Source organism: Podarcis pityusensis (genome assembly GCF_964106645.2).
Source record: "Podarcis pityusensis genome assembly, chromosome: 1".
Classification (NCBI taxonomy): Eukaryota; Metazoa; Chordata; class Lepidosauria; order Squamata; family Lacertidae; genus Podarcis; species Podarcis pityusensis.
The window spans coordinates 130711700-130736765 of NC_138028.1; the positions used below are offsets into that span (position 1 = coordinate 130711700).

Sequence of the window (25066 nt, forward strand, 5' to 3'; positions counted from 1 at the left end):
GTGCTTCAGGTTAAGAACAGTTTCAGGTTAAGTACGGACCTCCGGAATGAATTAAGTACTTAACCCGAGGTACCACTGTACTGCAACTGACTTCCCCTGACCATTTCCGTTGTTGACCAAAGGAATGGATGGAGGTGATTGTCCTATTCCTGCTGCTTTTGGGGTGTGGAGGTTAAATTACCAAATGAGATATATATTCTATGATACCCACATGTTTTCTGCAATATCACCCTCTTTCCCAGTTTGAGCAGAGCCACTTATATGGGGTCTTTCAATAAACGAGAGGTGAGGAAGATGTCAGGAGTCAGGACACACAAGATGTTAATTCTGTGCTAAATTCTGGGTTAGTTTTCTGGTTACTTTGACCTCTGTTTGGCCTTGGACATTGTTTCCCCACGATTAAGCATTTCTTTTTAAGAAGCAAAACATAGCTGCTAAACCAGTGTGGTATATTGTATTTGTTAAGAGAGGAAGGTGAAATTAATTCTTGTAACAACCAGGGTTGGTCTATAGTGATTTCCTTCAGTTGTGTTTCCATGCTTGGATGAAGACCGTTATTTCTAATTTTCCCAGTGAGTAGGATTATCTGTGTTCTTGTAGCATGAGAAACTGTAGGCGGAGTTTTCAGATGCAACTTATTCAGACATGTTCAAGATTATACTGTCTCATACCCAACTAAATATTAATTTATCCTTTATGGATCAGAGTTCATTAACAACCCTCTAATTTGCCCTTGCATCAATATGTTTTCTTGAATAGAAAATCTTAATTAAGCTGTACAGCATTAAAGTTCGTTCACCATGACAAGCATATTAATAAGCTCAAGTATCACTTCTTGCAACAGCTCCTCATGCTTTTGTGGGAGTTGCTGGTGATTGCTTGCCAGGTTAAGGAGAGAACCCTTTTCACAGTATGAATTTTATTATTTACTTTTTATTGTATGTGTGAATTGCCCCATAGCAAACTTCTCCAGGCAATGAACAATTAAAACAGTTTTAAAATAATAAAATCCAACAAAATACTAGCCATTAATTGGCACAACAACAACTATCAAAGCACAACTACCGGTGACAATGTGAAAAGTAAAATAAATTCTGTTGTAATCCTAAAATGTCAGAATCATAAAACATCCTTTCCGAGCTAAAGCAACACACTAGTCACGAAATGGAGGGTTTAAGATGTTAATACAGTTCTAAACTAGCTTGGAGAATGGTGTTAAATAAAATAAAAAAGGTATTTGCCAGATGCTGAAAAGAGAATAATGTCAGTTCCAGGCAGACTTCTCAGGGGAAGGCATCCTATGACTGAGGGCATCACTGATGTTCCCTCTTTCTGTCTCGGATTGAGGGGCCATCCAAAGGTGGGAGGCTCAGCTGATGATTTTCAGTATACCTGAAGGAGCGTCTCCACCCCCATCGTTCTGCCCGGACACTGAGGTCCAGCACCGAGGGCCTTCTGGCGGTTCCCTCACTGCAAGAAGCCAAGTTATGGGGAACCAGGCAGAGGGCCTTCTCGGTAGTGGCACCCGCCCTGTGGAACGCCCTCCCACCAGATGTCAAAGAGAACAACAACTACCAGACTTTTAGAAGACATCTGAAGGGAAGCTTTTAATGTTTGATGGATTACTGTATTTTAATATTTTGTTGGAAGCCACCCAAAGTGGCTGGGGAAGCCCAGCCAGATGGGTGGGGTATAAATAATAAATTATTATTATTATTATTTTGGAGCCCAGAGATGTGTTTTTGTGTAGGGAGAGGGTCAATCCTTTAAGTACCCCAAGTCCTAAGTGGTGCAGGACCTAATGTTGAAGCCACCATTTTGCAGTGAACCTAGACATGGACCTAGGCAATGGAGGGAATAAAGCACTGGTGTAATGTGTTCAAGTAGAAATCTTGCTGCTGCATTCTTCACAAATTGTAGTTATGGATGGCCTTTAAAGGCATATTCAACACATTGCAGTCATTTGGAGGGGAGGGGGTTACCAGTGCATGGATTGCTGAGGTGGTGATATCACTGTCAAGGAAAGGGCATACGAGTCAAAGCTGAGAAAAGTCGACAGAGACTATAGTCCCATAAATGAAAGACTTTGTCCCATAATATTGAATGAGAAAGACGTACGGCTATATATTCCACCCCCCCCCCCAGATAGAATTATACCGCAAAATGATCTCATGGATTTCAAACCCAGAATTTTGCATATGTTATTTGGTAAACCACAGTGATTTCCTTGGTTTGCTTTTGTGGCATACATCCCCATCCCCCCCTCTTAATAACTGCTTTGGTTTCCCCTAATTCTTGCTGACATGGATGTGAGTGTTTTGACTTCTTCTGAGATCCTTCGTTGCTCTAGTCATCTGCAGAAGTGATTTGTCCCTGGCAGAGCTATCCTGCTTACTTGCTTGAGAGTAAAAAGTTACTCTCTCTTACTTGCTGAGAGAACCTTTCCCCCTTGTTCCTTCAGTGTAAAATTGGCTCAGGAGGCTTCTAGGAGGAGGAGTTTGGATTTGATATCCCGCCTTTCACTCCCTTTAAGGAGTCTCAAAGCGGCTAACATTCTCCTTTCCCTTCCTCCCCCACAACAAACACTCTGTGAGGTGAGTGGGGCTGAGAGACTTCAGAGAAGTGTGACTGGCCCAAGGTCACCCAGCAGCTGCATGTGGAGGAGCAGGGAAGCGAACCCGGTTCCCCAGATTACGAGACTACCGCTCTTAACCACTACACCACACTGGCTCTCTACGCCTTGTAGATACGACATCACTGGCACAGTAGATCCTATGCTGGTTGGTTGCAGGGCCCTGAATGGTGGCATTGCTAATGATGAGATCCATTATCCTGTGCACTGCTGTTGTGCTGGCACAATGGCTCATAAGGCGCTCTTCTCTGTGGGTTTGAAATCGGTCTTATTTATTTCTGCACAAAGTGCATCAACCAGAAATCAGCTTTGATCTAAAGTTTCCCCAGGGATAGGAAGAGTGGCTAAGGAATATTCATGTTGAGTGACAACAATAATTACTGGAAGAACCATTTAAAAAATACCATTCATTGATTGCATTATTCCTGTGCGCCAGCGGGAATATGTTGCAAAATAGCTGGCAGAATTACTATTATTACTCCCAGTTTTGTAAAATGCTAAAGCCATCTATATAGATGTGTATATCTATCTATATACCTATCTCTCTCTCTCTATAATATATATATATATATATATATATATATATATATATATATATATATAATAGATATGTATCTATATCTATATATCTATATAATATGAGGGACGCGGTTGGTGCTGTGGGTAAAACCTCAGCGCCTAGGACTTGCCGATCGTCAGGTCGGCGGTTCGAATCCCCGCGGCGGGGTGCGCTCCCGTTGCTTGGTCCCAGCACCTGCCAACCTAGCAGTTCGAAAGCACCCCCGGGTGCAAGTAGATAAATAGGGACCGCTTACTAGCGGGAAGGTAAACGGCGTTTCCGTGTGCTGCGCTGGCTCACCAGATGCAGCTTGTCACGCTGGCCACGTGACCCGGAAGTGTCTTCGGACAGCGCTGGCCCCCGGCGTCTTAAGCGAGATGGGCACGCAACCCCAGAGTCGGACACAACTGGCCCGTACGGGCAGGGGTACCTTTACCTTTACCTTTATGTATCTATATCTATCTATCTATCTATCTATCTATCTATACATATTTTATATATATAACTCCCTCCCCTGCTGTGGCTTGCATTGGTAAATAAAGTGCTGGACTTTAATTTAGATGCATATTGTGTGTCTCTGTGTTAAAATTATACCTTATAATTTGGAGAAGGTAAACCTGTTGATGAATTGTCTGCTTTATTATGATCCTGACAGGTTTTTTTTTAATGGCTATGGCTTCGAAATTAGCATATTACTAAGTAGAGCATTAGCCCAACCTCTGACCTTTCATCTTTTAACGGTTTGAGTAGATAATGTGAAGAATGCTCTCATTTCTAGATGGCTGCATCCTTGATACTCCTTTTTATTTAGCCATTGTTCAAACGTGAACACTGCAGTGATTGTGTGTGTCCTCCCCTGTTCTTTTGTGAGCTGCGCAGAACCTTTTGCATGCTGGTTGTAGATTGATTGACTGACTGCTTGATTCGTCAAATAAATCTGGAACAATGGGCGCCACCTTGATAGTGTCACAAAATGCATTCTGCAAAGTTGTTAAGGTTCATGAACAAATTCAATCGGGGGTTGGTTGGTTGTCTTTAATTCAGTAATGACAGCTTTGTATATCTTTTCCTGGAGCCTCGGTTTCTTGTGTTTGACAACTGGCGTCCTGAAAACATATTAATGGGCTCTGATTATTTCAAATACTGAGAAAGAACTAAGGTGGATTTATTGCTAAAAGCCATATACTTAATGATACCCCTTTAACAAAACAGCCTTGAGAAGTTTTAAGCAATGTTGATGATCTTATATGGAATTTAGATTGCTAGCGGACTCAGTTTTTGCTTACCTCTAGCTCCATTTCATTAGGAGTTGTCCAGTGAAATAAGACAAGTGTTAGATATTTTTTTACTATGTATGCAGTGATATCAAACATGTAATGAAGTTTGAACAGTGCTGGATTTACGTATAAGCTAAACAAGCTATAGCTTAAGTCCCCACTCTCTTGGCTCCCCCCCAAAAAAAATTTAAAGAAAAAACACCTGGATGTACATTTTCAAAATATAAGATAAAAAACAAATAAAATAAAACCTACATACAGCAACAGTGTTTTGTGTTGTGTAGGCTCCCATGATCTAAGTAATGGGCCCCGCCTGCTAGCCTGCTCTCTAAAATATCACTGGTTTGCTCATTTCTATATATAGGGTGCCTACATTCTGCATGTGCAAATGGTTTTAAATACCTAGGTAAGGGTAAAGGGACCCCTGACCATTAGGTCCAGTTGTAGCCGACGTTGTGGCGCTCATCTCGCTTTATTGGCTGAGGGAGCCGGCGTACAGCTTCTGGGTCATGTGGCCAGCATGACTAAACCGCTTCTGGCAAACCAGAGCAGCACACGGAAACGCCGTTTACCTTCCCGCTGGAGCGGTACCTATTTATCTACTTGCACTTTTTGACGTGCTTTTGAACTGCTAGGTTGGCAGGAGCAGGGACCGAGCAACGGGAGCTCACCCCGTCGCGGGGATTCGAACCACCGACCTTCTGATTGGCAAGTCCTAGGCTCTGTGGTTAAACCCACAGTGCCACCCTATCTATTAGATCCATAAATTACCATATAGCATATATTCAACACAAAAAACAGTGGCAATTTGTTGTTGACAAAGGACAGCTGGACATATAAAGGGCCCTATTACCTTCAGTAGCTTAGGGCCTCATCAAACCTAAATCTGGCCCTGAGTTTGAACTAGTAGTGGCAATCACTCTTCCTTCTTTAAGGGTGAACACCTGTTTGGATGAACCTCCCATGGGGATGGATGGAACTTGATGTGCTCCTGAAGGCTCTGGGAGATGATCCGGTGAAGAAAGCTATAGGGTTATGAAGCAAGGCAGAGGAAGACTAGAGGAGAAGTGGGGCAAGTCTTGCTCAGAAGCTGACCAAACAATGACGTGGATTGCTGACTTGGTATTGGACAAAGTTCAAGGTGTTACTCTTGGTATATAAAGTCCTTAGCAGTTTGAGAACACTTCACTTGCACTCTTAGCTTGCCCCATATATGCCTGCTTGACTACATAATGTTTTAGTGTGCTAGCCTTTATACTTCAGAATTCCCTGCCTGTTGTTCTCGTAATCTGGTGAACCGGGTTCGCTTCCCCGCTCCTCCACATGTAGCTGCTGGGTGACCTTGGGCTAGTCACACTTCTTTGAAGTCTCTCAGCCTCACTCACCTCACAGAGTATTTGTTGTGGGGGAGGAAGGGAAAGGAGATTGTTGGCCGCTTTGAGACTCCTTAAGGGGAGTGAAAGGCAGGATATCAAGTCCACACTCCTCCTCCTCCTCCTCCTCTTCTTCTTCTATGTCCAGAAACATAGATGTTGTTGACATGTTTTAATCTCTTTGTTTGTGTTAGTTATCATTTGCATGTTTTTAATCACTTGTTTATAAGTGTTCTTATTGATAATTTTAATTATTTATTGTAAACCGCCTAGAGATTTTTATTCGCCATCAAGCAGTATATAAACTTTTATGAATAATAAAGTTTAAATAGGCAGGTGATGTTGGCTTCTGAAGGAGCTGTCATTCTTGAAAGTACATCTTCCTCTTCTTTGGCGATCACTTGTAGCAGAGTAAGATTGTCTTCCATAAACCCGGTTTTAACAGTGAATCCGTAAGTGACTGTGGAGGCCTGGATCCACACGTCCTTCCACAGTGGGGACATGGGTTTCCGGGTAGGAGTTGATTACGGTGAGGGTTTGCCAAGTGTGCCTTACTTTTAGCACATTTCTCCCTTTCATCCTATGTTCAAGTGTCTTCAAAGCCCATGACACCTTTGGTAAAGGCTGTTCTCCAATTGGAGGGCTTGCAGGCCAGTGTTTCCCAATTGTTGGTGTTTATACTACATTTTTTTAAATTGGCCTTTAGACAGTCTTTAAACTCTTTTGTTGACCACCAGCATTACGCTTTCCATTTTTAAGATCAGAATAGAGTACCTGGGCACATAGAGAGAGCAGGGAAGTATGAACACACCTCTGGCCATTGTGACATTTATTCAGACTTTCAAAAAAATAGTATTTTCCCATTCCGCTGCAACTGGCTTCAACACTGCAATACATTCAAATGCATAATTGTACAACAGCAAAATCCCACCGACTTCAAGTTGGAACTTAGATGTCTTGAAGCCAACTGAAATCAAAGAGTCTTCAAAGGGGTCCATGAGCCATTTCAGGGAGGATAAGGCATCAATGGCTATTCAGGGTAATGAGACCACATCTCCCTTGATTGTAAAGAATTGTAAAGAGAGATGTTGCTGAAATAACCCAGTTTAGACAAGTGTTTGCAAACCATGAAATTAATGTATCCAAATATTGTAATCAGCTACATGTATTGGATCATGTTGTGTAAATACAGTGGTACCTTGGTTCTCAAACGCCTTGGTACTCAAACAACTTGGAACCCTAACACTGCAAACCTGGAAGGAAGAGTTCCGGTTTGCAAACTTTTTTTGGAAGCCAAACATGCTCCGTTTTGAGTGTTACGCTTCCAATTTGAGTGCCACACTTCCGTTTTGAGTGTTACGCTGAGGTCTGTCTGTTTTTGTTATTTATTTTGCATTTTTGTTTTTGCTGCTGTTTTTGTGTGTGTGACTGTGTGGGACCCAGTTCAGCTACTGATTGATTGATTGACTGCGCGACTGCAGTACATTGTTTATGGCTTTCATTTTATGGATCGATGTTCTCGTTAGATAGTAAAATTCATGTTAAATTGCTGTTTTAGGGGTTGTTTTTAAAAGTCTGGAACGGATTAAACCATTTTGCATTACTTTCTATGGGAAAGCGCACCTTGGTTTTGGAACGCTTTGGTTTTGGAACGGACTTCCGGAATGGATAAAGTTTGAGAACCAAGGTACCACTGTATGAGCAACCACTGAGGCACAGCACTTCTCGTCTTTTATCCTGGAATCCGAAGAATAGCCCCATTAAATAAATAATAAAAAAAAATTGTTGAAAACAAAAATGTAACACATAACTAGAGGCAAATGTCTTTAGAAAGCCATGTCATAAATGTGGCACCATGGCGATGCAATGAAAGATGGGGCATCACATAAGAATTCCAGATTCCATAAGTTCCATCTTCCAGGAACATGACCAGGGGTGATATGATAGCCATGTTCAAATATATAAAAGGATGTCACATAGAGGAGGGAGAAAGGTTGTTTTCTGCTGCTCCAGAGAAGCGGACACGGAGCAATGGATCCAAACTACAAGAAAGAAGATTCCACCTAAACATTAGGAAGAACTTCCTGACAGTAAGAGCTGTTCGACAGTGGAATTTGCTGCCAAGGAGTGTGGTGGAGTCTCCTTCTTTGGAGGTCTTTAAGCAGAGGCTTGACAACCATATGTCAGGAGTGCTCTGATGGTGTTTCCTGCTTGGCAGGGGGTTGGACTCGATGGCCCTTGTGGTCTCTTCCAACTCTATGATTCTATGATTCTATGATTCTATGACCAGTCATAAATGGTCAGCTGACGATTCCAACCCTGATAACTCTTCTCCCTCCTTAACATTCTGTGCAATGTAGCTGCTAAAGTCCTTATCAGTCACTGGAAATGTGTTTACTGATGTTGGAATAACTCTGCTGGTCCCTTTTCCTTTTTCAAAATCAGTTAAAAGTGCTGGTAGTAAGGTAAAGGAACCCCTGACCATTAGGTCCAGACTTGACCGACTCTGGGGTTGCGGTGCTCATCTCGCTTTACTGGCCAAGGGAGCCGAAGTACAGCTTCCGGGTCATGTGGCCAGCATGACTAAGCCGCTTCTGGCGAACCAGAGCAGCACACGGAAACGTCGTTTACCTTCCCGCCGGAGCGGTACCTATTTATCTACTTGCACTTTGACGTGCTTTTGAACTGCTAGGTTGGCAGGAGCAGGGACCGAGCAACGGGAGCTCACCCTGTCGCGGGGATTCGAACCATCGACCTTCTGATCAGCAAGCCCTAGGCTCTGTGGTTTAACCCACAGCGCCACCCGTGTCCCAGTCAAAGTGCTGGTACTCACCTATAAAACCCCACATAACTTGGAAATCAGGTACTGTACTTAAAATACTGTTGGTTCCTGTGTACATTTTAGCCAATTTCTAGTGCGCTTTTGAGAATGTCCCCACCATCTGAGGTGACTGGGAGAGGACATGTTTTGCTGTGGTGCCTTGTCTGGTGACAGATTTGTATGGCGAAAAAATTTATGCTGCGCTGGAATTTCTGTCTTCCGAAACACACGAAAGAAACACAAGGTTTGGTTTTTCTGGACTGAACACAGTAAGACCACAACTTGCACACCTTTTAACTTGTGTGCATTCTACTTTACATGTGTGACCATCCCTTCACCACCCAGAGTTGGAAGAGAGCAGGATTCTAGGAAAAATTATTTTGGCAATCCCACACACCATTGAACCCAATGGGTTTTGACTGTGTATGCTTTTGGAACTTAAATTGCGGGCTTACTGTGTACATAATTGTGACAATGGTATTAGCCAGGGGTCAGCAAACGTTTTCAGCAGGGGGCCAGTCCACTGTCCCTCAGACCTTGTGGGGGGCCAGACTATATATATATATATATTTTGGGGGGGAGAACAAATTCCTGTGCCCCACAAATAACCCAGAGATGCATTTTAAATAAAAGGACACATTCTGCTCATGTAAAAACATGCTGATTCCCAGACCATCCGAGGGCCGGATTGAGAAAGCGATTGGGCCGGGTCTGGCCCCCGGGCCTTAGTTTGCCTACCCATGGTACAGTGGTACCTCGGGTTAAGTACTTAATTCGTTCCGGAGGTCCGAACTTAACCTGAAACTGTTCTTAACCTGAAGCACCACTTTAGCTGATGGGGCTTCCTGCTGCCGCTGCACCGCCGGAGCCCGATTTCTGTTCTTATCCTGAAGCAAAGTTCTTAACCTGAAGCACTATTTCTGGCTTAGTGGAGTGTGTAACCTGTAGCGTATGTAACCTGAAGCGTATGTAACCCGAGGTACCACTGTATTAGCTTTTGCAAAGGAACCAGTGAACTCAATATGTGGAGTAAGCAAAGACCACCACATGCCTTCCATTCTAGCACCTCCTAAGTTTCAGCTCCAGTAGTGATGTATGGAAGTGAGAGCTTGACCATAAAGAAGGCTGATTGCCAAATAATTGATGCTTTTGAATTCTGGTGCTGGAGGAGACTCTTGAGAGTCCCATGGACTGCAAGAAGATCAAACCTATCCATTCTTAAGGAAATCAGCCCTGAGTGCTCACTGGAAGGACAGATCCTGAAGCTGAGGCTCCAAGACTTTGGCCACCTCATGAGAAGAGAAGACTCCCTGAAAAAGACCCTGATGTTGGGAAAGATGGAGGGCACAAGGAGAAGGGGATGACAGAGGACGAGATGGTTGGATAGTGTTCTCGAAGCTACCAGCATGAGTTTGACGAAACTGCGGGAGGCAGTGGAAGACAGAAGTGCCTGGCGTGCTTGTTGGGAAAAGATACTAACAGTGCTGTGGTCCATGGGGTCACAAAGAGTCGGACACGACTAAACGACTAAACAACAACAACAAAGTTTCAGCTGGCTGTTGCGAAAAGTAGCCATTTGGTTGCCAATTCACTTGGCGACACCTTTTGAAAGCCACCAGCAAGCCTCTCTTTGTTGTCTTCTTCCAACGTCAAAGCCTGTGACGTTGGTGAGAGCTGAAATAAACCTTCCCATCATTAATGCAGGGTCACATAACTGGTTGTAACACCTGTGCTTAGAGAAACAGCTATACAGTAATTAAAAGCAGAACTGACGAAAGCTAGTTCATGAAGCAAAACATCTTCCTGTGAGTCTAGCAGTGTAATAAGCATTATTGAATGCAAGCAGCCTGGGTTGTTTATGGGGGGAAACTGCAGAAATACTGAATAATACTGAATAATAATAATAATAATCCTGTTGCAAAGCATTTTAATTCTACACTCCCTCTGGTTTGAAAATATTTCCCATAAAACGACCATCAAATTCTGGGATATTAAGAAGGAAGGGATTGCTACTGGATCCATACAGACACCATAACTTAACTTCCCATGGACTTAACCCGTGGAAGACAATTTTATGTAGACTTTTGTTTACTTATTTTTAAAAATATTGCAAATGCCACACTTTTTAGAATTATTCTTTCCTGGAAGCAGCTACCCTGGCTCCCAGAATTCATTTAAAATCGCAACATGCAAACACAACGGTTTACCTGGTTTGCATATTGAGGATTTTTGAAAACTTGCTGTAGAAGACATTAATTAATGTATCTACATTAATTAAGTAGTGTAAAAGTGATTTCATGACATCTGTATCCCAACAGATGTTTGGCACAATCAAGTTGTTACTGGATACCTATTTAGAAATGCATTATTGCACTTCGGCTGAAAACAAGACTAGTTTCATATCATTTTACTTGGAGGCTGTGAGGAATTCCATTTGTTTTCTGATTATGTCATCCCCTTTGTAATAATGAAGCCATTTAATAATTTTGTGGAGAACTGAAGACTCTTTCTCTTGGCTGAAAACCAAGCATCACATGCACATTATCTAGAGTGAGTTTATTTTTCATGATTTTGGCATATTTCCTGGTTTTCGATTGAGGTTTTATTTATCTTTTAAAAGGGGTATGTCGATCATGTGTTATGGTGATCCTAGCTATAAAAGTCTCTGTTATAAGTTGTAGTTTCTTTGGAACTTCTGAGCAGACTTGTGTGGGAGCAGACTATGCTCTGATCCAGCCATAAAAATGATATCTACTCTTATATATTGTTGGTAATTGTTTGATATGTATACACATTCCCTTTTTTGAGCATTTGTTGAGCCAATAAAAGATACCAACTTGCCTGTTTTTGTTTCTGGCATTTTAGGGCAAGCACAGCAACAAATACGCAATAGGTATTGTTTTAAATTTGCTCTATTCCATGAGCTCAGGGATTGGTTATTATATTATGCATGGAAAAGGAAAATTCTCGTTTCTAAGGGATTACAACTTAGCTGTCAAGGAAAAGTGAGGCCATGAATTAACTCATCTTTTTTGAGGAACGCGGGTGGCGCTGTGGTCTAAACCACAGAGCCTAGGGCTTGCTGATCAGAAGGTTGGCGGTTCGAATCCCCGCGACGGGGTGAGCTCCCGTTGCTCGGTCCCTGCTCCTGCCCACCTAGCAGTTCGAAAGCACGTCAAAGTGCAAGTAGATAAATAGGTAGTGACGCCGCACATGTGCTGTAAATAGCGGTTTGCTGCTGGTGCCGGTATCCTCTGCTTGTGGCTGCAGCCACGAACAGAGGATCCTCCAGGGAGCGATGGCTGCTCGTGCCGCCGCGAGCCCCTGCAGGGTGCCTTCTTGTCACCCCCCCCAGACATGGCACCCGCGGCACACCACCCCTGTTGCGACGCCACTGCATAAAGATAGAAAAAGTCCCCTACACAATATACAGTGGTACCTCAGGTTAAGTACTTAATTCATTCTGGAGGTCCGTTCTTAACCTGAAGCACTATTTCTGGGTTAGCAGAGTCTGTAACCTGAAGCGTATGTAACCTGAAGCGTATGTAACCCGAGGTGCCACTGTACAGACATCTCTTTTTCCTAGGATGATAGTTTATTTAGACAGTCCGTGAAAAGATGAAGTTGTATTATTCCATTTAAATGCACAAAAATTAACATTTTCAATTTATTTTCCAATTGGCTAGTTGCTACACTGAATTAAAGGGAAATAATTGAAGAATAGATCCTTTGGGGGGGGGGTCTCAATATTATAATGTCCTGTAAATATTGACCATTCCCGAGGTACTATTTCTGGGTTAGCAGAGCCTGTAACCTGAAGCGTATGCAACCCAAGGTACCACTGTTCATCGAAACAACAGTCCCTGGTCACAGGTTTGCAATCTAAAACATGTGACGGAAAAGGGGAAGGATGAGAATGGAGGATGGAATGGAGCGTTCTTAAAGTTGCGCCCTAATTCTTATAATGACCAGTTGCAACGAAGGAAGTTCAGGGAGAGGAGAAGCCAAACGCAGCTGATCTAACCTGAGCGGTCATTGTGCGTCAGCTACCCCTATCCTTGCTTGTATTCATTCATTGCCCTGCTTCTTGCTTCATGTTACGTCTTCTGTCAAACATCATGACTTGTAATCAGCATGGGATGATGTGTTAGTACAGTGGTACCTCAGGTTACATACACTTCAGGTTACAGACTCCGCTAACCCAGAAATAGTGCTTCAGGTTAAGAACTTTGCTTCAGGATGAGAACAGAAATCGTGCTCCGGTGACGCGGCAGCAGCGGGAGGCCCCATTATCTAAAGTGGTGCTTCAGGTTAAGAACAGTTTCAGGTTAAGTACGGACCTTCGGAACGAATTAAGTACGTAACCAGAGGTACCACTGTATATATCCCCTTACCCTCCTATTCCTTTGCTGTGTTGTGAGTCTAGAAACGAGCTTTGCGTTGTTAGTGCTTAGAGGTGAGGTAAAATTATTGGTGGTGATTTGATTTTCCTGAACAGCCTTCACTGCAAGAGGTGACTTAAATTTGTCTAAATAAGCTACTGCTTCATATATATATATATATATATATATATTCAGGTGACTAGCTTTTAGAAATATATATGTGATGAGGAAAATATTTACATAATAATCCTGAAAGCATTGCTCTTTGCATAAAAAAAATGTGATCATAAACAACCTTGGAATAGTTTGATTCTAACCATGGGTTTCAGCCTTTAGGCAAATAGCACATGCACATTAAATATTGCTGTTCAATATTCATTTGAAGTGCCGAGGTGAATTAAACTAGGTAGGTATTTTCAAATGTCTCCTCTTTTAAAAATGTAGTATGAAGTCTTGATTGAAACTATAGATAGAACTGTAGCTTAGCACATATGCTAACGTATGTCATGCTGCAGGCGATAATTGCCATTCCCATAATTAGGAGTTTATTCAAAAGAGTAGACCATAAAATGCTTTTACTAAATGACCCTATTAACTCTACGCTGCAGTGGTATCAAACGGTGCTTTTCAAGCGGTTGCACAAGAATTGTGTGGAACTATAGGAGGCTCCAGGGGACTACAGTGGAACCTTGGTTCACAAACTTAATCCGTTCTGGTATTCCGTTCCAAAACCAAAGCGTTCCAGACAGATTGAAACTATCACTATGGGGAAGAATATCAATGGTAAAAATGATGGTGCTTCCTAAGTTGTTATTTTTATTTCAAACTTTACCCATACTAAAAGGTACAAAAATTTTCGGGGAATGGCAAAAGGCGATTTCAAGATATGTCTGGGAAGGAAAGAAGCCTAGAATTAAATTTAAGTTATTGACAGATGCAATGGAGAGAGGAGGCTTCGCACTACCAGACATGAGATTGTATTATGAGGCAGCATGCCTGTGCTGGTTAAAAGAATGGGTAAAATTGGAAAACAAAGAATTATTAGATTTGGAAGGGTTCAATAACAAATTTGGGTGGCACGCGTACCTATGGTGTGACAAAAAGAGAGTACATAAGGGATTTGGAAATCACATTTTTAGAGGAGCACTAATAGAGGTTTGGGATAGATATAAAAATATACTAGAACCAAAAGTCCCACATTGGTTATCCCCGTTAGAAATAATGTGTGTTAAGAAAACTAACATGAGAGGAAAGTGGGGAACATATGGAGAAATGATTACCAATGAAGGAGGGAAGTGGAAAATGAAATCATACGACCAAGTTAAAGCATTAACATATGATTGGCTACACTACTTCCAGATAAACGAAATGTTTAAAAAAGAGTTGAAGGAAAGGGGGTATGCAGAAAAAGAATCAACCTTCCAAAAGGAAATAATAAATAACGAATTTAAAAATCTATCAAAGATGTATAAAATAATGTTAGAGTGGCACATGAAAGATGAGGAGGTGAAGTCAGTGATGGTACAGTGGGCAAGGGACTTAGGATATAATATTCAACTGGAGGATTGGGAAAGGTTGTGGAAAGAGAACATAAAATTTACGGCCTGCACGTTATTGAAGGAAAATATGATGAAAATGCTCTACAGATGGTACCTGTCACCTGTAAGATTGGCAAAGATGTATAAGGTAGATAACAAATGCTGGAAATGTAAATGCAAAGAAGGGACATTCTTCCACCAGTGGTGGGAATGTAAGAAAGTAAAAAGCTTCTGGGATGAGATCTATAATGAGATGAAGAAGATGTTAAGGTATACCTTTGTGAAAAGGCCAGAGGCTTTTTTATTAGGTGTTGTAGGGAAGGACATTAGAAGGAAAGATTGCAAACTTTTCCAGTATGCTGTAACAGCTGCCAGAATCATATTGGCTCAGAGGTGGAAGCAGGAGGAAATTCCAAGGGTAGAAGAGTGGAGAGCAAAATTAATAGAATATGCAGAACTGGACAAATTAACAGGGAAAATCAGATATACTAAAGACCAAAAATTTATAAAGGACTGGGAGAAATTTGTGTGTTATCTGGAAAATAACTATGGTGCAAATACAACGCTGGCGGGTTTTAAAGAGGCTCTGTAAAGAATTTATGAATATTGTTTAATAGAAATAATGAGGGAAGGGAGGTGTAAATGGCAATATGGAAGAATGGAATGTGTACTAAATGGATAACTATGAAAGAATGTCAGTGACGTTGAAGGAAGTCTAAAACGGATATGATTTGTTGTATAATGGATAAAATGTATAATGAGTTTGAATTCAATAAAATCATAAATGCAAAAAAAAAAAAAAAACCAAAAAAAAAACACCAAAGCGTTCCAGAACCAAGGCGCACTTTCCCATCGAAAGTAATGCAAAACAGATTAATCTGTTCCAGACTTTTAAAAACAACCCCTAAAACAGCGATTTAACATGAATTTTACTTTCTAACGAGACCATTGATCCATAAAATGAAAGCAATAATCAATGTTCTGTACTATCAAATAAATAAAACAGTATTGTAGATGATCAAAATTAATTTTTTTTTTTTTAATTATGTGCACTGATGATAGTCATTGTATGAATGGGGGGGGCTTTTATCAATTTCCACAGTCACACAATCAATCAATCAATCAATCAATCATAAAACAAAAAACAAGCCACTGTCACAAAAATGAAAAAGCCACACAAACTAAAATGAAAAAAAAATAGCAAAAACAAAAGCACCAAATATCACCTCAGAACACTGCAATCAGAAACGGAAGTCTTTAATTACGATTTGGGGGTGGGGGACTCAAACAAGCTGGGCAAGGGTAAAAACGGGAGGAAAAAAGCCTTAATTAGGATGGGGAACGACTCAAATGAGCTGTGCAACAGTAAAAATGGAAGGAAGGAAGCCTTAATTACTTTTCAGGGGACTCAAATTAGCAGTGCAAGGGTAAAAACGGAAGCTCAGGAGCACATTCAGCTTCCGAGGCAAAGTTCGAAAATCTAAACACCTACTTCCGGGTTTGCAGCGTTTGAGTTCTGAGTTGTTCAGGAACTAAGCTGTTCAAAAACCGAGGTACCAATGAAATGTGTTTCTCAGACCTGGTCCATGTGTCACATTAAACCATGGTTTGAATGAAACTGAGGTATAATGTGTACAGCAAGTGAGACTGGAAAATATAAACTGTGTGGAAATAATAATACTAATTAAAACCTTTGTTCTTTGAAATACTTGGAAGAAGATAAAAGACTCTCCTGTGACGCACTATTCAATTGGGATCCACCATTATGGGATAGACTGAGTTGCAGAGATAAATAGTCATAGGGGGAGGCGAGTTCTTAATTTGTTTTTATATCTGTACTTCAAGTCTGATTTGGCAAACCTCCTCTGGAAAGACTAATGTTTGATGCAACCTGTCTGAGAAAATTAATGAGCAAATGCCTAGATTTTATTTCATCGGAACTGAGAGAAGATGGCGTCTGCCACCAGAGAAGGACTTTTGGATTGATTCAGCATAAACACCAGCGTGTGAGGACATACTGCAAATAATAGACTTACCAGCTGCAAAAAAAGAAAAAGAAAAGAAAAGAAAGGAGAGTCACACAAATTTCACACAGAAGCATATTATTGCTCATTTCAACTCGCCTGTGGAAACAACTCAGAGGCCATGAAAGAAGGAAGGATAACAACAGGAAGATTTAAAGAAGGAACTATTGGAAACTCAAGGCAGTAGAAACATAAGATGATTGGACCCCACTGAACTTGAAGCATGGGAAGCCCCAGCAAAAATTTATAATTTGGCAAAATATTTGGACTTTATGATATGTATTTGTATAATTTGGAATATTTAATGTGATCTGATTGGATTGTTAAAGTGGAAAACTTAATAAAAATTATTATATAAAAAAGAAAGGAACTGAGGTATAATGTGAGTGGTCAGCATGCTGGCATGCGTTGCTCAAAAGTTCATGTGGCATGCCTCCCTTGCTCCTTCCTTACTTATGTGTAGGGAGCAAACCTGTGGCTGTCTTCCCATTACGTGTGAACCGGTCCTTGTGATTTATTTCTCTCCCAGCAAACCACAGTGGTAAACCAAGAAAGCTACAACAGCGCACTGTGGTTCCTGCTTGGCTCACCACGTGGTGTGAATAGGAACAATAAAAATCAGGTTACAGTTATGCCCAACCCTGCAATATGATTAGTTTCTCTTCCAACAGTGTGAAGCCAATGTTTGTTCTTGGCTTACCAATCGCCGCTTGTTTCAGTGAAGCAATCTACAATCCCTGGTTAGGACACGGTGCAAAGTCATGGGTTGTGGTTTGTTGCTCCCATTCCCCTTAGGGTAGGAATGAAGTTGTAGTGATCTCGACATTCATGGTTAGCTGTTAACTGTGGTTTACTATGACGTGTGAACTGGAACTCTGTATGTGAAGTTCTGGCAACACTGGAATTGCCAATGTTAGTGTCTGTAGTAGTTTTACTATTTCCACATGAAAAAAAAACAAATCTCATTGCAACCACTTCCTCCAATCCATTTAGTGAGGTTCCATACTGAATTTGGATTCCTGTCGATCTTACTTGCCTTAAGGCAGATGATCATAGTGTGCTTTTTTGAGTAAAGTTTTGCTGAGCTGTGCGTATCTGTGCAGATATTACACTTGCAAATTAATTCTTTTGTAGTTCTGAGTCCTTGAGTAAGGAATGTGTGGGGGGGGGTATGTGTTTGCAAGAAGGGTGGTCTTGTCTTTTGGCATCAAGCAGCATTCCTGAAGTTTTTCTTCTAAATCTTCATCACCAGCGATTTATTAGATCCCATTAAAAAAAAAATCTTTATGCATGCTAATTTGGGTGAAAATGATTCATCCAATCTAGTGTGTGCAAAGAAAAGCTCAAATGCTTGATTTTTTTCTGGATTGTGTGCATAATGCTAGTTTTTTTGGAATTGCATTAGTGATTTGGAAATATAGAAGACAGACACATGTCTTGCAGTTGTGTTTTGGGAACGATGACGCCAAAATTATAAGATTATCAAAAAAAAACCACCCTCTATGACTCATTTTTTAAAATTTAATTAAAAATGACATTTAGGCTTAAAAAACTGGTTAACTGAAATGTATACTAAATAATGTGGAAGCTTAAGCGATGCAGTTTAGTTAATAACTCTTAACATTATCATATTAGCATTTACCTTTCTAATAAAAATCTTAAACTTTTGATAGCAGCCTTCACCCATTTGTCATCTTTTCATGGGCTGTTGGTATTGCAGCGATTCGGGCAATTCTTAGCTTTAAACTTTCGCATGCCAGGCAACATTTAATTTAAAAGTGTTTAAAGTTAAATCACCTGTGTAATTCTTCTCAAGAGCTGGATCCTAAGGGCTGCAGTATGTCGGAATCTCAGTGCTAAAGAGGAGGTGAGTGAGACCATAAAAATCACAGGATAGGATTCAACTTTACACTATTACAAATGTTCTGTATGCGCAAAATTTACAGTTCATCGGATGGAACAGTTGTGCCTCCCCCCCCCCCCCCGCCCTGGCCTGCACACTATTCTGGAAGTTCTCCTGAAACTCCCTTAGCCATTTTTTGGGGGACGGACATTGGGTGAAGGAGAAGAGCGAAGCCCCCTTGGAAGTCCTTATGCAGGGCATTCGCTGATGTGGCTGTTTAGGTCAGGCATAGGCAAACTCTGGCCCTCCAGCTGTTTGGGACTACAATTCCCATCATCCCTAGCTAACAGGACCTAATGGTCAGGGATGATGGGAATTGTAGTCCCAAACATCTGGAGGGCCCAGAGTTTGCCTATTCCTGGTTTAAGGTGAATCCAGCCCACAAGATTCTGCAAAGACTTTGGTCTTGAAAAGAAGGGCCTGTAGTCTTGCCCTTTCTGGGTCTGATTCTGAAACACTGAGTGGGAGCTTTATTCATGACCTTATTGACTGCTAGCCAGGACTACACTCTCTTTGTCTTCAATTGCTCAAATCCCCATGAAATTGGCTTAAAGTCATGACTTAAAAGAAACAAGGCCTGTGTTGCTTTGATTTGTATTCTAGTTTGAAAACACATATTCAAGCTTTTCAGTTCCAAATTCTTTATAGAAGAAAGGTTTGTTTATTATTTAAAGTATTTTTGCCCTGTTTTTCAGCTGCAGAAGGCTCATACACCCCAGTTCTATTGACTTTCTTTTCAGTTCAGCTTTTAAGATACCATCAAACTTGCAAGATTCATGATTGTGGTTCGAGGACCCGACCCCCGCGATGTGAAATAAATACACAAGGACACGTGATATAAGGTTAATGGGCAAGAAAAGGCCACAACTTTATTGATTACAGCAGTGAAAAGGTATTGGCTTAGGCATTGGATGTCTAAAACAAGGGGGTTTATTCACCAGTAGGTGGAGCCTGTTGATGCTAATCCAACTATAGGCTCTCCCCTGATGTCACCGGGGGTCGTGCCATGGCCTCCCGCCAAGCAGGCCTCGGACAGAGTACACGACCGCCAGATTCCTTTAACGGAATACCCAAAAATTGAAGGCATAGGCGATGGCCACACCCAGCCCTTCGACACACCACAACACATTATTCCAATGCCTAACCTACCCACCAATACCACAAAAAGTTGTGACGATTGCTACGAGGTAGGCGAAAAAACCAAAAAGCCTAATGCCAAATGGAAAAATTCCTACCAGGCCCCCTAGACAACCAGGGCGACTGAACACGCCCCCTCGAAGGCACCTGGTTGGATGCCTGCCAAGGGGGCGTGGGCGCCAGCCAGGTGAGAGGAGGAGGCAGGGGGCTAATGCCCCCTGCTAGGGGCGGTGCTCGGGCTCCCGCCCACAACCACTCCCCTCTCTTCCAGGGAGGAGAGTCTTTATAAGAGAATGGTCAATATTTACAGCACATTATAATATTGAGACCCCCCCCCCAAAGATCTATTCCTCAATTATTTCCCTTTAATTCATTGTATGAAGCAACTAGCCAATTGGAAAATAAATTGAAAATGTTAATTCTTGTGCATTTAAATGGAATAATACAACTTCTTATTTTCACGGACTGTCTAAACAAACAATCATCCTAGGAAAAAGAGATGTCTGTATTCCATGCTAGCAGAACACAAGTTATGTATCTTGTCATGCCACCTCATTGCTTGTTTTTATATTGCATTTTGAATTACAGTAAGGTATTTTTCTCGCTTAGTGTCCTATGGAGGTGGGTAGAATCCAGACCAGATTTCCGTTTGCTTTTAAAGAGGGTTGATTGAATGAAGAAGAAGATTGATTTCTTTGGAATTAAACTATGCACACAGTTGTAACAGAACTCAGACATCAGAGGGCTGTGTTCACAACCTTTGTCCGTTCAGTGGGTACCACTGAGAAGCTCACCATGGCTGAAGCCAGTCTCCTCTCCAAACTCTTTTTCAGTACTAAGACTCAGTTATGTAAGGCATAACAACTTTGGCAGAGATGCTGCGGTAAAAGTTACATATAGCTGTGTATGTTTGAGATCACTGAAGAAAGGGAGGAACACAAAATTAAAGGGTTAAAAGAGGAAACAATGATGAAATACAAATCTTCTGAGTGCTGTCCTAAGTTTTATCATTTAGTTACTCTGTAGGAGGATTTGGGAGCAGGTTGAGGAAGAATTTGTACTTGGTGATCTTGGCACTATGTGATATATAAACCGGTACCGCAAATTAACAATTTATTCTGAAATAGCTTCTTCTAGGCGGGAAGTTCTGGTGTTTAGCAATTACCACACGAAGCTTCATTAAAACATTGAAAAACTGGTATGCCAGTGATAGAACTGTAAAGAAACCAAACTACTACAGAGGTACCTCAGGTTACAGACGCTTCAGGTTACATACGCTTCAGGTTACAGACTCCGCTAACCCAGAAATATTACATCGGGTTAAGAATTTTGCTTCAGGATGAGAACAGAAATCGTGCTCCAGCGGCACAGCAGCAGCAGGAGGCCCCATTAGCTAAAGTGGTGCTTCAGGTTAAGAACAGTTTCAGGTTAAGAACAGACCTCCAGAACGAATTAAGTTCTTAACCCGAGGTACCACTGTACACAAATAAAAATGTATGCAAAGTTAAAGGGTAAAGGGACTCCTGACCATTAGGTCCAGTCAGGGCGCTCATCTCGCTTTATTGGCCGAGGGAGCTGGCGTACAGTTTCCGGGTCATGTGGCCAGCATGACTAAGCCGCTTCTGGCGAACCAGAGCAGCGCATGGAAACGCCGTTTACCTTCTGGCCTACTTTACCTATTTATCTACTTACACTTTGACGTGCTTTCGAACTGCTAGATTTGGCAGGAGCAGGGACCGAGCAATGGGAGCTCACCCCGTCGCGGGGATTCGAACCACCGACCTTCTGATCGGCAAGTCCTAGGCTCTGTGGTTTAACCCACAGCACCACCCGCATCCCTAAAATGTATGTAGTGTGCAGCAAAAGGACAAGATTACTTCCATGTCTTTTGAATTGTACTGCATGCATGCATGCATGAGATCAGCGGTTCATGTGCCGATCAACATGGGTTTTGAGCCCACGTTGGGGGTTTTGACCCCATGTTGGGCAAAAATTGCAGACTTGATGAACCTTGTGGCTCCTTGCAAGTCTGCGATGTTATGAAATGTGAGTATAAATATGTGAGATGAGCTAGGTGTTTTTAAAAGCAGAAACAGTTTGAGTTGGGGTATAGTAAATGTTGGAACTATTGCAGAAGAAAAGAACGCTTGGCTTGCTTTTTATTATTATTACAAAGTGCCATCTTTTGTGTTCATGGCTGTTGTAAACTAGACTAATTTTTATCTAACAAGTTATGTAAAAAGGAGAGAGTAAATGGCTTCTTCAAACAGTGTGGAATAATTGCCTTGTTTATTAGTGAATGCTTGCATGTGTAAGTCTTATCAGATATGTGTGGCATCCAGTTATCAGAAGAAACTATGAAAAAGGAAGGAGTTGCCAGAAAGTACTGTAATGACCAAGAGGACTGGAATGCTGAACTATGAAAAGATTGGAAACTGAAAGGTGTTGGCAAGATAAACAATCTTGGGCATTGCTAGATTCATATTCTGGAATGCCTGGCAGAAACTGAAGCAATCGGTATACAGTGGTACCTCAGGTTAAGTACTTAATTCGTTCCGGAGGTCCGTACTTAACCTGAAACTGTTCTTAACCTGAAGCACCACTTTAGCTAATGGGGCCTCCCGCTTCTGCCATGCCGCTGGAGCACGATTTCTGTTCTCATCCTGAAGCAAAGTACTTAACCTGAAGCACTATTTCTGGGTTAGCAGAGTCTGTAACCTGAAGCGTATGTAACCCAAGGTACCACTGTATATCACTCAGTCGTAATATCACTTTAGTTGTGTCAGCTTGACCTAGAGGGGTCAGTTTGGATGGAGGACCTGGAAGCTTTTGTTGCTGCTATGGTTAGTTGGAAATACTTGGTGTTTTAACTATTTGTGAATGTTACTGTCTTTTGTCCATATTTAGCAAGTTATTGAATTTTGCCAACTGGACTAGCAGGGTTTTTGTAAGGTAACCTTCCAAGTAAACATGCAACTTCCTTGTGACACTGGATTGCAGTGAGGATGCACTTGTTTTTTTTAAATTTGAACGTCAAGATCCTTATTGAAAACAGCTGGGAATCAGTGGTTGCATTTAGATAGGTTTATAAGCTAATATCCTGGTTTGGGATATTGGTTAATTTAGGTAATAGTTCATCACCCTTGGATAAAATAGCCAGTTATTTGGGGCATAACAGGAGTGGGAGATTCTGATAACTTCCTCGCATGCATGGTGGGAGTGCGTCATCCCAAAGGTTTGGTTTGCTGTTACCTCTGAAAACAGTCACTGTTTCATCATCAAAAACAACTTGATACAAATTGCAAAGCTTAAAGAGACAGATGTTCCGACATAATTTGCGATTGTTGCAGAAAGATCCATGTGCGAGAAAAGAGAGCTGAAATTCAGAGGCGTGCTTCTGCTTGGCAAGGCATTGTGCAGTGAAAGTTTCATCTAATGTCTCAATCCCAAGGCGCACCACCCAGGATCCAGTATCTTGCAGTATCACACAAATGTCTTCCACTGGTTTTGTTCAGCGTCATAGTACAGTGCCACTTTCTTGCTCATGCATCTCTAGATCCCAACCCAATGTGAATTTTAAAATGGTTGTTTTACATTTTAATCTAGGCTGTTAATTATATTCCTTAAAAATAATCGCAATATTCTGAAGAGAGATTATTTGAACACATCCATATTTTGAGATAATGTTTTTAACTAAATATTTTGATACTCTGTTGCTGACTGAAGCATGCTAAAGTGGTAAATTAAGGAGAAAATACACTTATGTTTCATTTGCAGGATCCTTCGTATTGGGTGAATATTCACCATCTGGAATACACAGATGGAGGAATCCTGGACCCAGATGACATCCTGGCAGATGTTGTGGAAGACAAAGATAAGGTAGATGGAGAATAATGCTCTATTTTTAACTGGAAATTGTCAGATTGAATTAAGGCTCTACTTGACTGTGTTATAACCTCATATAGCTTAATATACTGAATAGCTATTTCATAGAGTGATATTAGGTTGAATAGCCCAAATAATTAAATGTTGGCAGGCTTTTGTTGAGGTACAGTGCTGCTGTACAGTATCAATGCTGGACTGAAGCAACCCGATGCGTTGCTACTTTGCATTAGGACTTTGGTTAAAACTATATTTCCTGCTCCTTTTATAATTCTGAAAAAAGTAGCTGATGATAAAATCATTTAGATAGGTTTACACTGGTTTTAGATGTGTGTTGATTTGAAAAGCTAACGCTATTCTAGGCTGCATTAAAAGAAGTGTAGTTTCCAGATCGAGGGAAGTAATAGTACCACTCTATTCTGCCTTGGGACACAGGTGGCGCTGTGGTCTAAACCACTGAGCCTAAGGCTTGCCGATCAGAAGGTCGGCGGTTCGAATCCCCGTGACATTGCTCGGTACCAACTCCTGCCAACCTAGCGGTTCGAAAGCACGTCAAAGTGCAAGTAGATAAATAGGTACCACTCAGGCGGGAAGGTAAACGGCATTTCCATGTGCTGCTCTGGCTTCGCCAGAAGTGGCTTAGTCATGCTGGCCACATGTCCTGGAAAAACTGTCTGCGGACAAACATCGGCTCCCTCAGTCAGTAAAGTGAGATGAGCGCCACAACCCCAGAGTCGTTCGCGACTGGACTTAACTGTCAGGGGTCTTTTACCTTTACCTTTTTATTCTGCCTTAGTCAGAACACACTTGGAATACTGTGTCCAATTCTGGGCACCACAATTTAAGAAGGATGTTGACAAGCTGGAACGTGTGCAGAGGAGGGCAACCAAGATGCTCAAGGTTCGAGAAACTAAGCCTTACAAGGAGTGCTTGAAGGAGCTGGGCATGTTTAGCCTGGAAAAGAGGAGACTGAGTGGAGATATGATAGCCACCTTCAGATATCTTAAGGGCTGTCATATGGAAGAGGGAGCTTGCTTGTTTTCTCCTGCTCTGGAGGGTAGGACTCGAGGCAATGGCTTTAAGTTGCAAGAAAGAAGATTCTGATTAAACATTCGGGAAAAACTTTCTGACAGTATGAGCTGTTTGGCAGTGGAACAGACTGCCACAAGAGGTGGTGGACTCTCCTTCCTTGGAGGTTTTTATGCAGAGGTTGGCTGGCCACCTGTCATGGATGCTTTAGCTGAGATTCCTGTATTGCAGGGTGTTGGACTAGATGGCCCGTGGCTCCCTTCCAACTCTACGATTCTATTATGCTTGTGCTTGTTTTCACAAAGCCAGCGTTGCTTCATTGTATGTGTGTGAGATATTTATAATAAAGGAAATCACACGCACATACAACATTTAATTCATCCACATTTTGAAAGCCATGTCTTTCTTTTGATAACACCTGTGTATTTTTCAGTGAAATTCTCTGGGTCTCATAGATGGGCATAGCCAGGATTTTGTTATGGGGGGGGGGAGAATCTCAGTTAGCTATA

General features: G+C 41.7%; 1 protein-coding gene across 2 annotated transcripts in view; it reads left to right on the forward strand.

The window, feature by feature from the left end:
• The window catches only part of PARD3B (par-3 family cell polarity regulator beta), a 599449-nt gene that overhangs the window by 11928 nt on the left and 562455 nt on the right, over positions 1-25066 (forward strand). For both annotated transcript variants that reach the window (XM_081015796.1, XM_081015795.1), the window contains exon 2: positions 23424-23525. In XM_081015796.1, coding sequence (XP_080871922.1) covers positions 23424-23525 — 102 coding nt within the window. The remainder of the gene's footprint in view (positions 1-23423; positions 23526-25066) is intronic.